The sequence below is a fragment of the Chiloscyllium plagiosum genome, chromosome 41, assembly GCF_004010195.1.
Source record: "Chiloscyllium plagiosum isolate BGI_BamShark_2017 chromosome 41, ASM401019v2, whole genome shotgun sequence".
NCBI classification, from domain to species: Eukaryota; Metazoa; Chordata; class Chondrichthyes; order Orectolobiformes; family Hemiscylliidae; genus Chiloscyllium; species Chiloscyllium plagiosum.
The window spans coordinates 15,976,035-15,993,785 of record NC_057750.1 but is presented as its reverse complement, the minus strand read 5'-3'; the positions used below and the strand labels follow the sequence as shown (position 1 = coordinate 15,993,785).

Below are 17,751 nucleotides of genomic sequence, written 5' to 3'. Positions count from 1 at the left end.
GGAACAGATAAAAAGTAAAAATGTGATAAATTTTATCCTCAGACAAAAGTGGTGGGCTAAGTGGAGCAGAAGAGTAGATCAGAGATAGATTTGAGACTGGGAGTGATTAAATATCAAACATGTCATGGAACAAAAAGTTGACGCATGGTAACAGTTGCAATGAAGAAACAGCATTGGTACAGAGTAAGTATTGTAAACTAAAGATCAGCTCTTTCTGAAAGCAAAATTATAAAAAGGTACAGATTAGTCCTTGGAAAAATAACAAAAGTCAAAATGGAGGAAAGTGTTCATGGTCTGAAGCTGTTGAGTTCAGAAGGTTAGGGTGACCAGATCTTCAAAAGTCAAAACTTAGATTGATTGAAAAGACTTGCAAATACTGGCTTCTGTGATAATTGGCATGTTGGATGTAATGGAAAGTTAAAATTTATTGTGAAATCTATAAAAGCATAGGGGAACAAAGAAGTAAGGATCTGACTGAAACAAGGGGTACTGCAAACGAACAGAAAATGTAAAAGCAAACTGTAAAGGCAAACCGACCTAACAACAGGCTTACAAGGCCAGTTAAACTGCCATATTAGCAGTCAAGAAATGAGAAAAACAACTCCATATATGGAAAGGAATTCAAATGTTCCAGGCCTCTCGTTATGCAGGTGCTGATAAGGGGAAGAGAGCTATAGTATAAAGGGAGTATGCGAAAGCTATCAAATGCCCCTTACATGAGGCATCTTGCCAATGTATTGGGTCCCTTTGCAAAGGTTTGAAATAAACTTTTTCTTTGCTCTTGCAAACATTTGAGTTGAGTCGATCTAATTTCCACGACAGTAAACTTGGGGCTCGTCCGGGATCCCGCGATTGGGAAAGATTCCCAGGAGGTGTAAGCACCAGCGCTTTGAAGGACTTTCACTTCATCTCGAGTGCTAAATTGGCCCCTTTGTGTGAGAGGGCTGGGAATCTGTGAATTGCCCCAGACCCGGGATCCGTATCGGATAGGATCGGGGTAAGAGTCGTGGCGTAAGTAATCCTACATAGAGACTCGTTCTAAGAGAGTAAATAAATCAAGAGGAGGGTCCAGTGAACTCTCGCATGGTATTCAAGCAAAACTCAAGGGAAAGGATTGCCGTCTCTAGAGTGTTTAAGAGGCAGCACGTCTAAGGGTGGTTTTAGACTTGGAACAACCACTGGCTGAGTTGGACTCGCCAAAGACGTACCAGATACGTGGTTTCTTGGTTTACGAAAACCAAGGCATTGAGGTGGGCGCGCCCAATGAGAGGGGACCTCCGGAGGTAAAAGCAAGTCATATTGGCAAATAAGAAAACGGTACCGTGAGAGAGAGAGAGAGCTGAACTCTTTTCCAATAACACTTAAAATTGGCTCCAGCGAGAGCAAACAAAAAGAGGGTCCACAGAAGACTTGGGAGGAACAACCACTGGCTGAGTTGGACTCGCCAAAGACGTACCAGGTACGTGGTTTCTTGGTTTACGAAAACCAAGGCATTGAGGTGGGCGCGCCCAATGAGGGGGGACCTCCGGAGGTAAAAGCAGGTCATATTGGCAAATAAGAAAACAGTACCGTGAGAGAGAGAGAGAGAGAGCTGAACTCTTTTCCAATAACACTTAAAATGGGCTCCAGCGAGAGCAAACAAAAAGAGGGTCCACAGAAGACTTGGAATGGACAACCAAAAATACAATATATGTTAAATAACTACGGTCCAGAGCCTGTAAAGCAGTTAGAATTGTGGATCAAAGAATGTGGTTTTCTAGAGAGAGGGAGTTTTAGTAAAAGGCAGTTGGAGATACTGAGGTCACAGCTGGAAGAGAGAAAGAAGGAGAAATGGAGGGGAAAAATAGAACCTGTGAATTGGATTGCTTATAACATGTGGAAGGCTGAGGCTGATATCAGAGAAAGAAAATCTCAAGTAAAAGATAGATCAAATACGCGTACAAACACCAGTGCACATGCAGACACGTGCTGAAAACAACCTAATGAAGCTGTACAGTGTCTTTAGTATATTTCAGATCCTGACCATGATGGCTACCCTCCGAGACCAACAGCCCCCCACGAGATCCGCCTTCGTACAAGGAAGAAAGAGAGCAGACAGCGGCAGGACAACATCTATACCCGAGGCCCGAAGATTCAAAGTCAGCAGCCGCCGCCTCAGGGTCTGCTGAATCACCGGTAGCATCTCATACCCGCAACAGATCGAAGCAAGGCCAAAAGAAGGACAGCCACTCCAAGACAGAAAGGCAATCACCCCCTGATGGACGATGAGTCAGACAGTGAGAATACTGATGCACGATCACCTAACCAGATGCAAGCACTAATGGTTGAAGTTGCAGGTCCACACGGGTACCCGATGTTGGACCACCAGCCATGGACCATGAAGGATTTGGAAAGTGCCTATGGACAGTTGCCTGACCCACGTGAGGTTGGAGGTAATGAGTTCACCGAAGAAGTGACAAGGTTCTGTACCGAGTTATGTCACATGTCACACGAGATGAGACGTCTCCTTGGATGAAAACTGGGTGTCGATGTCAGCAAAATCAGGTACAACTGGCCAGGCACAAACATCCATGCCAGAGCAGCCGATGCGCAAACGGAGCCAAACAGAGACTTTAATGATTTTGTCACAGCACTGGCAATCACCTGTAGGGAAGCATTCCCAGTATGAATGGACATGACCAAAATTGCAATGTGTAAACAACAAAGTGGTGAGACAGTGTTCCAGTACCTTACGCGCCTCACTGAAGCCCATAATGCCCACAGTGTACTGACACCACCCGCAGACATAACGGAGGCAGAAATCACACTGTATGAGACACACCTGAGGAAGAGCTTTATCAATGGAATGAAGGACGAAATAGCAAAAAAGGTAAAAGACACATGTATTACCTGGGACACAGGAAAGTTGAATTTGGTAGAATAATATGCAATACATGCTGAGAAATTGCTGGCCCGAGAAAGATACGTGGAAACTAAAGATGGAACAGCAAACACATAAAGCTCAGCTTACCATGATGCAAATGGTCGCCCAGCCAATGAAGGGAGGTATTGCGGAAAAAGGGAGAGGCAGAGGTGGAGGTCGTGGAAGAGGAAGAGAAAAAGGGGCTGGCAGAGGTAGATCTGGCAGGTGCTTTGTTTGCGGAGCAATGGATCACTGGAAAAGGCAGTGCCTGCGCAGACAGCCTCAGTCAGCCCTGGAAGCTGGACAGCAGGGTGACTGATGGAGGAAGGCTAAGGTGGAGGTGGGCAGCCCACAAGGGACAGGTAAGCCTCTTTATGCTTGGCAACGAAGACTTGCTTGTGCTAATCTCTTCTAACCTTACAGACCACCGTAAACATGTCCCACCTCCATATTGAGCGTTGAGATTGCGGACCGTGGACCATATGTTCAGTATAACGACAATGCATATAAGTCAATGCCTACCTCTATGTTATATGCGGAAGGTACACCATTTACCTTTTTGGTAGATACAGGGGAAACATATTCAGTCCTTAAGTCAAGCCAGTTCAGAGAGTCGACGCAAATAAGGATGAGTGGAACTCAATGGATACATCAGGAGTTGTGATATGAGATTCACCACACCCCTGTCGTGCGAAACCAGTAATGGGGAAACATCCCAATTTTCATTTTTGTTATCGGAACTCTGTCCTTTAAATCTGAAGGCTCGGGATCTCATAGTGAAATTGGGATTGGATTTACTAAGCACCCCTAGGGGTTTGCAAGTAATATGAAAAGAAGAATTGCCAGTACAGGCTAAGAAATACGACCCACGACTCTTGATGTATGTTTATGACTGGAGACTAAGCCAGAGAGCGTTAAGTTCAGTGAGCTATTCACTCACCCTGGAAGCAAGTGAGTATGTTAATCCTACTAACACCAATTTTCTACCTAGAGATACACCACGATGAGCCTGACGAATCTTATGAGAGGGACTGGTTTAATTAATCTCCTGAGCCAGATCAGTTGCTATCGTGTGAGCTCTACTGGAATAATCACAGATGTGCAGTCAGTATGAACTTATCCAAAGTTCCTGTGACAGCAAGTAGACGCAATCTTTTTGATGTGAAAGGTTCTTTTCCTCATGTGCCGCTGGTCAAGAGATCCAGCGACAGGTGGCAGGATTTGGGACCGTGGGTACTAAGGGCACATAAAACGAAAGATTGGGTCTTGAGGGACGATGTGGTTATCTGGTTCAGTGAAGATATGCAGACATACAGGAAGAAACTAAATTGGCTAACTCAGGCAGATAGGGCAGTCCATGTAACCCCCAGTAGCCCTGAAGAGCCTAGGAAAGTAGCCTGGCATTTTCATAAAGTTGAAGTCTCGGTTGAGAAAGATCCCTACTGAGTTGTGGGCAAAAGGCAAGCATGACATGGGGCTCATACAAATAAGAATAAGAATAACCCCGAAGTCTGAGTAATGTCCTTGCAAGGCACTATACCCATTAAAACCTGAGGCTACAGAAGGAATTACTCCAGTCTTTGAGTCCCTCCTAAAGGCTGGAGTATAATCCCCTGTGAAAACTCACTGGTGAGAACCCCCATTTTTTCCAATCAAAAAGGCAAATATTCCAGGTGAACCAGAGGAATGGAGGTTTGTGCATCCTGCAGGCAGTCAATAACACTGTTGTTCCGCGCGCCCCAAATGTTCTCAACCTCTATACTATATTGTCTCAAATCCTGCAGGACAGTAAATGGTTCTCTGTTGTGGATTTAGCAAATCTTGGAGGAGAAAGTGAGGTCTGCAGATGCTGGAGATCAAAGTTGAAACTTTATTGCTGGCCCTGTGAAAACTCACTGGTGAGAACCCCCATTTTTTCCAGTCAAAAAGGCAAATATTCCAGGTGAACCAGAGGAATGGAGGTTTGTGCATCCTGTAGGCAGTCAATAACACTGTTGTTCCGCGCGCCCCAAATGTTCTCAACCTCTATACTATATTGTCTCAAATCCTGCAGGACAGTAAATGGTTCTCTGTTGTGGATTTAGCAAATCTTGGAGGAGAAAGTGAGGTCTGCAGATGCTGGAGATCAAAGTTGAAACTTTATTGCTGGAACAGCACAGCAGGTCAGGCAGCATCCAGGGAACAGGAGATTCGACGTTTCGGGCACAGGCCCTTCTTCAGGAATCCTGAAGAAGGGCCTGTGCCCGAAACGTCGAATCTCCTGTTCCATGGATGCTGCCTGACCTGCTGTGCTGTTCCAGCAATAAAGTTTGGATTTAGCAAATGCCTTCTTTAGTGTACACCCAGACAGCCAATTCTGGTTCGCTTTTTCATTCAAAGGAAAATTGTACACCTTCACGCGACTTTGTCAAGGTTACTGTGTGTCCCCCACCATATATAATGAGGCTCTACGCAGGGGTCTGGAGACTCTTGTTTTAACCCTGGGGTCAGCACTTCTGCAGTATGAGATGACTGCTTAATAGCAGCACCAACAGAGGAACAATGTGAGAAAGATACCCTTGTGTTGCTCTGCCATCTAGTGAGGGAAGGGCACAAAGCTAGTCTCTCAAAACTACAATTTGTGCAACAACAGGTGAAGTTCTTAGGTCAATTAATATACAAACAAGGGAAGGCCATTGGCCAAGACAGAGTTCAAGCAATTCAGCAAATTCCAAAGCCTCACACGAAGAAACAATTGCTATCCTTTTTGGGCATGTGCTCCTACTGTAGAATGTTCATCCCACATTACGCAACCCTTGAGGTGCCCCTAAGTAACATAGCCCATGGCAAAGGGTTGTAGATTCAGAGTCCGTTGCAGTGGACCCCAGAGGCCAAGAGTGCCTTTGTGAATTGAAAAAGACACTCCAAACTACACCTACACCGGGGATTCCGAATCCAAACAAGCCTTTTGTACAAATGGTAGATGAGAAGCTTGTCTGCATGACCTCTGTGCTTTTGCAGGATCATGGGGGAAATTTGAGGCCAGTAGCTTATTTTTCGGCAAAACCTGACCCCGTAGCAGCAGGATTGCCTAAGTGCCTGCGAGCTGTGGCTGCAGCAGCGTCCCGGGACATAGTTGGCTATGGGAATTGACCCTATTGGTTCCACATGGGTTCCCTCCCAGTTGGGGAACACTTCAGTGGTCCAGGACATTCAGCCTCGGACCTTCGGGTGACCATCCTCCAAGGTGGACTTCGGGACAGGCAGCAGAGAAAAGTGGCGGACAAGTCCGGACAGGTCAAGGGGACAGTGCGGGCTGGAAGTTTGAAACTAGGATGAGGTGGGGGAAGGTGAAATGAGGAAACTGTTGAAATCCACATTGATGCCCTGGGGTTGAAGTGTTCCGAGGCGGAAGATGAGGCGTTCTTCCTCCAGGCGTCTGGTGGTGAGGGAGCGGCGGTGGAGGAGGCCCAGCACCTCCATATCCTCGGCAGAGTGGGAGGGGGAGTTGAAATGTTGGGCCACGGGGCGGTGTGGTTGATTGGTGCGGGTGTCCCGGAGATGTTCCCTAAAGCTCTCTGCTAGGAGGCGTCCAGTCTCCCCAATGTAGAGGAGACCGCATCGGGAGCAACGGATACAATATATGATATTAGTGGATGTGCAGGTAAAACTTTGATGGATGTGAAAAGCTCCTTTGGGGCCTTGGATAGAGGTGAGGGAGGAGGTGTGGGCGCAGGTTTTACAGTTCCTGCGGTGGCAGGGGAAAGTGCCAGGATGGGAGGGTGGGTCAACATATTGTCTAGTTATCACCATTGTTAACAGCTAATCCAAGAATGCAACTTTTTAAAAAAAGGTTTTGTGATTTACACATGAAAGGAGTGAAACTATCACTGTATTCTAACAGATGAAAGGCTTAACAGACAATTAATTTTCCAATGTATAATTTCAGTTACATCACACTAAATTTTTGCTATAAATTCTGTGTTAGGATTGAGCCCTCCACTATCACCTGATGAAGGAGCGTCGCTCCGAAAGCTAGTGTGCTTCCAATTAAACTTGTTGGACTATAACCTGGTGTTGTGTGATTTTTAACTTTGTACACCCCAGTCCAACACCAGCATCTCCAAATCATGGTTCCACATGCAGTTTCCTTCCTGCTTTTCGAGCAAAAGACAGCACACATGTCAGCAGCACGTTAGCTCAGATACAATACTGTGTTCTTGGAGATGCCTAACATTACAATAAAGCGATATAACGTCCTTAACCCTGTTAGCCTTCTCCCCACAGAAGCAGACGGAGACCCATATGACTGTCGCTGTAACTAATGAAATTTGCAGCCCGAGACCAGACTTGCAGGATTCACCACTTCAGAATCCGGATATGGAGTTTTTTGTGGATGGGTCAGCATTCAGGAGCAAAGAGACAGGCCAGAATTGTGTTGGGTATGCTGTAGTAACTACCTACGAAGTAGTCAAAGCAGGATTACTCCCTTCTCATCTGTCAGCACAAGCAATGGAGCTGTTTGCCTTGACTGAGGCATGTGAAATGGCTAAGGGATGGACAGTGATTATTTACATCGCCAGCAGATATGCAATTGGGGTTGTACATGATTTTTGAACCCTGTGGAAACACAAGGTCTTCTTGACCTCCACCGGAAAGCCCATCACACACCGTGGCCTGATTTCTGACCCCTGGAAGCGGTCCTATTGCTCACATCAATTGCTGTATGTAAATGTGAAGCCCACACAAAAAATAACGATTCCATTTCTCAAGGCAATGCAAAGGCAGACTCAACGGCAAGGACGGCAGCCCAGCAGTCACCAAGTGATTAGTTTGACATGTGTATGACAAAAATTTATACCCCAACAGCAGACATACGGGAGTTACAGTCGCAGACCACGCTAGAGGAGAAACGTGAGTGGAAAAGGGCAGGGTGCAGCATGAGGGAAGGGGTATAGTGTGGCCCCAATGATAAACCCTGTTTACCGCGATAATTATTCTCATTCTATACCAAACTGACACATGTTAAGGACCATGTGTCAAAAGGGGGGATATACGACAGTATTTCGGCACACTGGTACAACAAGGGATTCACTAACTACTCCCAGAAATATTGTGAACAATGTGTTATCTGTGACACTAATAATATGGGGAGGGCAATACAGATGAATCGGGCAGCACACCCCCAACACCAAAGACCCTTTGAACATTTACAGATGGATTTTATTGAACTAACACCCAGTGAAGGGAAAAGATATTGCCTGGTAATCGTTGATATGTTTTCCAAATGGGTGGAACTGTTCCCCATGTCTAAACAGGATGCCAGTGCAGTAGCCAAGGCTTTGTTAACGGAAATAATTCAGAGATGGAACATTCCTGAAAGGCTTAGTAGCGACGATGGAACACCATTCGTCAGTTAAGCCCTACAACAGATCAGTGTTCACTTGGGAATAAACATGGAACGTGTAGCTGGACCTGAGAAGACATCAGACGACACCGGAACCAAATAAGTGCAAGTAGTGGCTAGATGCCTCACACAAATATCGGGCTGCCCCAGCTCGCCAAGAATATCACTAGTGTAATAAATCTTATGAAGGCAGCAGTAAGACAACTTCCCCCAGCAGATGACTTCTGGTTCCAATGGCTTACCTCCCTTTGGAGAGAATGGGGGTATTGGATCTTACACACTCTACTAGTTGTGGGGCTAGTCATACTGATAGTGCTTTGTATAGGACCCTGCTTGTATACCTGCCTACGGCATTTGCTTGTGAGTACGGGGAGATACCAAATTGTAAAACGATCAGAGGCCCCACAGTAGGAAGACCCGATTGCGTGCATCCCACCAAAAGTAATGTTGAAGTGTGTGATGTGTGAAAATGGACTATGTACAGGGCACACCAGAGCAAGTGATGATACCACCAGAAAGCTGTGTTACGGGTAAATGGTGTTTGAGGAAAGGCAGGGTGCTCCCTAAGCAGTTTGATGTAAAGATGTCTGGCTCTGTTTATTTTTTGTCATTGTTGTCATGAAATGATAAAAAGGGGGGAAATATAATGGAAAGTTAACATTTATCTATAAAAGCATAGGGGAACAAAGAAGTAAGGGTCTGACTGAAACAAGGGGTACTGCAAACAAAGAAAAATGTAAAGGCAAACCGACCTAACTACAGGCTTACAAGGCCAGTTAAACTGCCATATCAGCAGTCAAGAAATGAGAAAAATAATTCCATATACGGAAAGGAACTTGAATGTTCCAGGCCTCTAGTCATGCAGGTGCTGATGAGGGGAAGTGAGCTATAGTATAAAGGGAGGATGCGAAAGCTATCAAACGCCCCTTACATGAGGCGTCTTGCCAATGTATTGGGTCCCTTTGCAATGAACTTTATCTTTGCTCTTGCAAACATTTGAGTTGAGTCAATCTAATTTCCATGACATTGGATCACCAATAGTTGAAAAGTCAATTATATGACGACATCTAACTAACATATCCAGCCAGAGTTGGCACCCTATTAATACACCCAATTATTGCAGACAGCAGTTATGAACCTCAAACTTACGTTTCAATGACATTACTGGCTCCTTTTTTTAAAAAAGAAACGAGATCAAGGTTTTGTTTGTCATGAGACCCCTGTCAGAATCTCTATTCCACTCTTTACTGTGCAATGCACAATGATAGCACCAACCTCCATTTAAAAGCCTTGCTTATTTTCATTTGCACACTGGATTCTAACAATAGACATTTTCAATCAGTAAACAGCTCAATTTTAAACACGCAAACATACCTGCAATGTAGAAGATTTGTTTGTAATTATTATTGACCATGAACAAACTGTTTGGTCATCATCCCTGTACTGGTAAAGCCTCACTGCTTGGCCAGAAGAAACTTTGAAATGAAAATTCACAGACCTCATGAATGCAAATGAAACCTTGAGTTGATTCCTACTCATAGGATGCAACAAACAATGCTTTCTTTTGATAGAACTTGTTTATTACATTTAAAGAATTCTTATCAAACTAAAATGTGAATTAAATGAAACACCAGCCATGTTTGACTATAAAAGAGCTACAATTCAAAGCCAAATAAATTCTATTATGTTATCTGCTGTCCATAAGAAAAACTATTTGAATATTTCTTATTCCTCTGCCCTTGCATAGTTAGGCCTAAAAAATGTTTCTTTCCTGAAAAGAATATCCATGGCAAGTACTGCCTAGCATAGACTGAAGGAGCATGACCCACTCAGGAAAATGACAAGTTTCTATTCTTGTGGAGAGAAAGGGACATCAGATTACCTTTTAAGAAATCTCATTATTTATACAGTGCTCAAGTACTGTTTGATTTTATTTTTAAAGCAAATTGTTAACCATTGCTGTGGGAGGATGACAAAGTCTATGGTACTGGTAGCTCATGATCACTTCAGCAATCAGTCCTCAGTTGGTTCTGTTGGTTTCTCAGACTTCTTTCAGTCTTGCAAATCATTATCCTCATCAGTTTTGTCCTAAAAGCAAAGATGACAACAATACAAATGAATTGACTGGTTTGTTCACTAACTCAACTCGACTAAGTTGTACAACTGAGGCAAATGGAATCTCACAATTCTCAATTCTTCTGCTGAGTCCTGTTGAAAGTCTGGGAGTGTGGTTCATTGTATTGAGAGTTTGACACTACTTCCTTAAGAGCTTGCAGCATGCAACTGGTTGATGTGTTTCTTACAAATATGACTACACTTCAGAAGTTCCTACTGGTTGTAACATGCTTTGGAATGTCTTGAGGCCATGAAATATGCTATTTTGTACCTTAAATACTTGACTGATCTTTCGTTGTCAAAGTAAGGATACTGACTTGATACCAAAGTAATGACAGAAACCTGAAGTTACGCTGTCAGTGTGTGCCAGCTGTGATTCAGCAGTTACTTCTTGGGTTAAATTCCTCTTAAACAGCACAATCTAATGTGAAACTCCAGTGCCTTCCTTTCGGGGAGATGTCAATGATTCCATGCCACCATTCGGAAAACTGCAGGGGAGTTGTATCTAGTGTCCTGACCATCATTCACCCATCACTGAACATCACAAAAAACATTACCTGATCATTGTTTATAATGTCATACTGTATGGAAACAGACCCTTAGGCCCAACTTATTCACACCAACCAGACATAGCTATCTGACCTCGTCCCATTTGGCCCCTATCCCTTTAAACCCTTCTAATTCATATGCCTTCTAGTTTTGGACTCCCCAACCCAGTAAAAAGACCTTGGCTATTCACCCTATCCATGTCCCTCAGAATTTAAAACCTTGATAAGGTCACCCCTCAGCCTCCCAAAAGTCCAGGGAAAAAAAAGCACCAGCCTATTCTGCTTCTCCCTTTAACTCAAACCCGCCAGGTCTGGCAACATTCTTGTAAATCTTTTCTGTACTCTCTCAAGTTTAATAAAATCTTTCCTATAATCTTGTTGAATAGCAGTAGAGGCTTAAGGGGCCAACTAGCCCATTCCTGCTCTTATTTCTTCAGTTATGCTGATCGCATCACTGTTTGTGGGAATTTGTTGTATTGTTTGGCATATTTCTTACAGTACAATAGTAACTAGACTTCAGAAGTAGTTAATTGACAACATATACTTTGGAAGACCTTGTGGTCATGAAATAAAATCTACAAATGCACGTCTTTCCTATTTTCCTTTCGTTGTTCAGGGAAAGCAAACGATGTGAATCCACGTTCACTATTTGTTTAATATTTGTCTTATACTTTGCTAACAAGTACAAACTCAATGTAGTGCCAGATTTCTTGCACTGTTCCACTGACTTATATTTAGGCATCATTATATCCAAGTGGCATAAAGCAAAATGTTGCAGATTCTGGAAATTGAACCAAAATAATGTGCTGTAAATACTCAGCAGGTCTGGCATCTATGGAGAGGTAAACAGAGTTAATGCCTTAAGTCAAAAATGATTCAATGTTAACTATTCTCCTCTCCAGAAGCTATCAAATGTGAATATTTTCAGCACTTTGCTCTTATGTGGCAGCTTAGTTTTACATTGCTGTAATGCACAGGGAGCTCTATGCCTGACTGTTAAAGACTGAAAGAAAGTCTACTTTGTACAGTTCCCATTAAGTATATATTAACATGGCACTGACAGTCTGTGTGTTGAGGACAAATAGGAATTCCAGGAGAACGGATTTCTTCCCCTCTCCATCTACAGAAAGCATTTCCAACCACCTTTCCTGAAATTTCTCTGAACTGCGTCCAAGGGGTGAAAATGATAAATTAATTGAGAAATGAGCATAAAAAGACTAATGGTCAACCTGTCAAAACAATTGAACCAATCAATGGGCTCAAGCTTTTAAACTAAATGTAAATTCACAAAATATTACATTAGAATAGAAAGAATTTGGAGACTTTTTGTCAGTACATACAGGGGATCCAGCCTTGACTGGTCCAATTAATTATATAGGATCCTTATAATCAAAGATAAGAATTAGCAAGTGGAAGGGAGCGGTTGGAAGCTGTGATTAGCTTAAGGATTAAAAATAAAGCTTTGGGTGACCATAAGAGGAATTGGTTTAATGGGTGCTTCTTTGTTCAGAGTTAGGCTCTGATCCCACAACTTCGCCTTTCCCCAAACATTTTACCTGCTGAGATTTGGGCTGTGATTCACTGAGTAACATCTAATAAATGAATCTTCATAAATTAACGAAAGTGAGTTCTGCTTTCATGTAATCACCACTGATCAATTATAATGTGCAAAATAACAAATCAGACATTTATGAACTCTGCTGCATGTATAAATGTTACTAATACTGGCTCAATTGTACTGGACTAAGGCATTTTTGGAATTATCATGAAACATGGTCAGTTGCAGCCTACAATCATTAGTACTTTCAGTGCTTGAAGTTTGTATTTCTACAGTTTGTCAAATCTCAAAAACAGCCCCACACCATATTAACCCATAAGTAGTGGTGTTTTTGATCAATTTACTTAGGAAAATAGTCTTCTCATTTCACAACACCAAACAAACAGTTTTAAAAGATAATTCTCACCTGTTGTTCATATTCACTCTCCGTCTCTGCTGTTTGAGCCACATCAGAGGTGCTGAGATTGCATTCATCTGAGAATGTCACATGATAACTGAAAACAAGGAAGATCATAATATGTAGGAGTAGGTTAAGGCCATTTGACCCATTGAGTCTGCTTCACCATTCAATTGTGGCTGATGAATTTCTCAACCCCAGCTTCCTATTGTCTCCCCATAACACCATCTGCCTTTACTAATGAATAACCTATCTACTGTAAATCCTGTATCCACAAAATCAGGAATCATGAAATCGCCTAACCATGCTAAAAACTGTAACAGCAAAAATCAGTATCCACGATTTTTAACCTAATTTTAAATGAGTTCTGCATGGCGAATTTCATCATTCACTGGGGTTCTCAGGAACAGAACCAACACAAATATGAAGGAATGACTGTACCTCTGTCTTAAATATACTCAATGACTTGTACTGCACAACCTTCTGCAGCAACAAGTTTCACACATTCACTGCTCTCTGATTGAAGAAATTCCTCCTCATCTCGGTTCTAAATGGTCATCCCCTCACTGAAGTTGTGGCCTCTCTCTGACCAGTGGAAACACCTTCTCCATTTTTATTTTATCCTGACCGCTATCAGTTTCAATGAGATCCCCATTCATCCTTTGAAACTCCACTGAGTACAGACCCAGAGTCTTCAACCGCTCCTCATATGATAAGACCTTCATTCCTCTTCATGCTTGTAAACCTCTTCTGGCCACCTCCAACTTTAGCATGTTATTTCTTCAAGAGGGGCACAAAACCATTCACAATATTCCAAATACGGTGTGATCAGAGCCTTATACAGCCTCAGTACATCTATACTGTTGTATTCTAACCGTCTTAAATGAATGCTAACATTGCATTTGCTTGTCTAACTGCCAAGTGAACCTGCACGTTAACCATGAGAATCCTGAATGAGGACTCCCAATCACTTGGTGCTTCAAATTTCTGAAGCCTTTCTCCATTTAGAAAATAATCCACACCTCTTCTTCCTAAAGTGGATAACCTCACACTTTCTTACATTGTATTCCATCTGCCACTTCTTTGCCTACTTGTCTGTCCAATTTCTTCAACAGCCTCCGTTTCCTCAACACTACCTGCCCCTCCATCCAGCTTTGTGACATTCGTGGTTATTATACATCACAGTTAGCTATTTGAGAACCATATGAACATAAATTCCAAAATCTTGTATTTCTGGGCTGACACAATTAAATGACCATGGAGGTAAGGAAGCCTGTCATCCAAATTGTTTTAACCAACATGTAACACCAATATCACCACACTAAAGTGACTAGGGATGGACAATAAAATCCAAGGACACACTAATTTTAAAACTTAACATGTTGGATTTCTCCTCTCTGCTAAGGTATAGGTCATACTAGGATCCAATTCCATGGATAACACTTTACTTTGGCACCTTATCAAATGATAATTCTTCATGTGTGAGGGAGGAAGATGAACATCACAACTGGTGCTGATCCTGACATTAACCAAATTATCATGCTCCATGTTCTAGTGGAAGTAGGTGGTTTGATCACAGTCAAATGATTTTTTTTTTCTCCAAAGCTCAGGGTCAATACATGTTGTTATACAGAGTGCAGCCTATCAGCCATCCTTTTGCACATGGGCCACTCAAAATGGTGAATTTATGATGGATTTACAAAGATTGGACAATGACTAAAGCATGCTGGGAAACTAAGGCAAGCCTTGACCAAAGTGACTGTGCTAATCAACATGCAACACAATCCAGATAGGCTACGGCCACCAATAGACAGTTTGCAACAACTTGGTAGCTGCCAACCTTTGCAATACACATCCAAATTTGGATTTGAATGGAGTCAATGGAATATCATCCTCAGAGTGATCGAAAACATCAAGGCGTGTACCAGACATGGGGGTGCTTCGTACCCTTATTTGGAGGAGGCTACACGCGCCCAAAACCTTCAGGAATGGATGCCTAAGGACCACTTTGCCATCAACATGCCGATGTCTGGTTGGGTCCAATCAGGGTGATTGAGCCTGATTGATTCATTGGTGAATGATGAAGACCCTCCCAAAAGGGCAGGAAGACTTTCGGGTATAAGAATCACCGCAACACCACACTCAGCTCAGTAACTTGAGACCAACCGCCAAGAGGGACGGAAGTTGCATTTTTGATTAAGGTAAGTATCACAACAGTAATCAGAGATGAAACAACCAAAGAATCTTCCAGTGAGGCCTTGTGGGGGAGCTAAGAAATAAGAAAGGGATGGTGACATTATGGTTGTACTATAGGCCCCGAACAAAAATGCAGGGAGACTAGGGAAACTTGCAGGAGCAATGGGGGTTCTCATAGTAGGAGATTTTAATTTTCCTAACATAGACTGGGACTGTCACAGCGATAAGGGCTTAGATGGGGTGGAATTTGTTAAGTGCATTCAGGAAAGTTTCATCGAGCAGTATATAAAGGGTCCTACTCGGGAAGGGGCAAAACTCAACCTACTATTGGGAAACAGAGGAGACAGGTGATGGAAGTGACAGTGGGGGAGCACTTTGGGACCAGTGACCATTGTTCTATTAATTTTAGAATAATTATGTAGAGGGACAAAACTGGTCGACAGGTTCAAGTTCTAAATTGGGGCAAGGCAAATTTTGATGGAAGTTGACAGGGGCTGATTGGAGTGTTTTGTTTTCAGGCAAGTTGCAAGCTCGAGTTCAAGGTGTATATGTTCCTGTGAGGATGAAAGGCAAGATTGATAGGAATAGGGAACACTGGCTGACAAGAGGCTTTGACCAGAAAAAAAGGAGGTATGTCTCAGGTAACAGGTAGCTGAGATCAAGGGAATCCCTGGAAGTACATAGGGGATACAGGAGTATACTGAAGAAGGAAATCAGGAGTGTGAAAGGGGATAGTGTGCGAGATAGCATTGGCTGAGAAGATCAGGATGAATCCAAAGAGTTTAAGTCTATTAAAGTACAAAGAATAACTAGAGAGAGAATACGACCCCTCAAGGACCAAAGTGGACATGTATGTGTAGAACCATAGGAGCTGGGCGAGGTCCTCAAATGAATATTTTTCCTCTGTGTTTACTGTGGAGAATGAAGTCTAGGAGGTCAGTGGCCATATCTTGGGGCCCAGTCCATATCACAGTAGAGGTGGTGTTGGATGTATTAGAATGTATGAAGGTGAATAAATCTCCTGGTCCCGACCAGATATATCCAAGAACACTGCAAGAGGCTAGAGAAGAAATTGTGTGGGCCCTGGCTAATATTTTTGCATCATTGTTAGGCACAGATGAGGTCCCAGAAGACTGAAGGATAGCGAATGTTGTGCCCTTTTTCAGGAATGGCTGCAAAGACAAACCTGGGAACGAAAGAGCAGTGAGCCTAACATCTGTGGTAGGTGAGATACTTGAGAAGATTCTGAGAGATGATATACATGCATTTGGAAAGACAGAGTTTGATTAGGAATAGTCACCATGGCTTTGTGCATGGGAGATCATTCCTCTCAAATTTGTTGAGTTCTTTGAATGAAGTGACCAGGAAGTTTGACAAGGGCAGGGTGCTAGATGTAGTCTATATAGATTTCAGTAAGGCCTCTGATAAGGTTTCACATGGTAGGCTGCTCTGAAAGGTTAGATCGTATGGAAACCAGGGGAGCTGGCATATTGGATACATGTTTGGTTTGATGGGAGGAAGCAGAGTGTAATAGTGGAAAGACGCTTGTTCGACTGAGGCTCGTGACTACTGGAGTGCCTCAGGGGGTCAGTGCTGGGCCCATTAATACTTGTTATATATATCAATGATTAGGGTGAGAATGTACAAGGCATGATTAGTAAGTTTGCTGATGACACTAAAATAGGAGGTATCATGGACAGTGAGGAAGGTTGTCAGAAATTGCAGCAGGACCTTGATCAGCTGGGGAAGTTGCCCGAGAAATGGCAAATGGAGTTTAATATAGAGAGGTTTTGGGTCTTGCGTTTTGTGAAGTCAAATCAAGGTAGGACTTTCATGGTGATTGGTAGGGCCTTAAGGAGTGTAGTGGAACAGAGGGACCTTGGAGTTCAGGTGCACAGTTCTCTGAAAATTGAGTCACAGGTAGATAGGGCTGTGAAGAAGGCTTTTGGCACACTGGCCTTCATCAGTCAGGGCATTGAGTATAGAAGTTAGGAAGTTATGTTGCAGCTGTACAGAACATTTGTGAGCCTGAACTTGGAATATTGTGTTCAGTTTTGGTCACATTGCTATAGGAAGGACGTTATTAAACTAGAAAGAGTGCAGAAAAAAATTTGCAAGGATGGTGCCAAGACTCAGGGGTCTGAGTTACAGGGAGAGTTTGAACAAATAAAGACTTTTTACTTTACAGCATAGGAGACTGAGGGGGGAATCTTATCAAGGTGTATAAGATCATGAGAGGCATAGATAGGGTGAATGCACTCAGTCTTTTAACCAAGGCTGGGGAATTGAGGACTCAAGGGCATCAGTTTAAGGTTAGAGGGGAAAGAATAAAAGGGAACCTGAGGGGCGACTTTTTTTTTTTTTTTTTACAGAGGTTGGTACACATATGGAATGAGCTGCAGCGGAAGTGGTTGAAGCAAGTACATTAACAACATTTAAAAGGCATGTGGACAAATACATGAATAGGAAAGGTTTGGAAGGATGTGGGCCATGTGCAGAGAAATGGGGTTAGCATTGAGGGACATTTTGGTCGGCATGGACCAATCTGGGCTCAAGGGCCTGTCTCCGTGGTATAGGACTCTGATTGTAGAGGAGGGTTGTTTTTCAGACTGGAGGCCTGTGACCAGTTGAGTGCCACAAGGATTGGTG

The 17,751-nt window shown here is 43.1% G+C and overlaps 1 protein-coding gene across 2 annotated transcripts in view; it reads right to left on the bottom strand.

Moving 5' to 3' along the window:
* Positions 1–17,751, bottom strand: part of zc3h4 (zinc finger CCCH-type containing 4) — a 160,139-nt gene that overhangs the window by 81,194 nt on the left and 61,194 nt on the right. For both annotated transcript variants that reach the window (XM_043681008.1, XM_043681007.1), the window contains one exon: positions 12,916–13,003. In XM_043681008.1, the coding sequence (XP_043536943.1) occupies positions 12,916–12,983 (68 nt within the window). In that variant the 5' untranslated portion in view covers positions 12,984–13,003. The remainder of the gene's footprint in view (positions 1–12,915; positions 13,004–17,751) is intronic.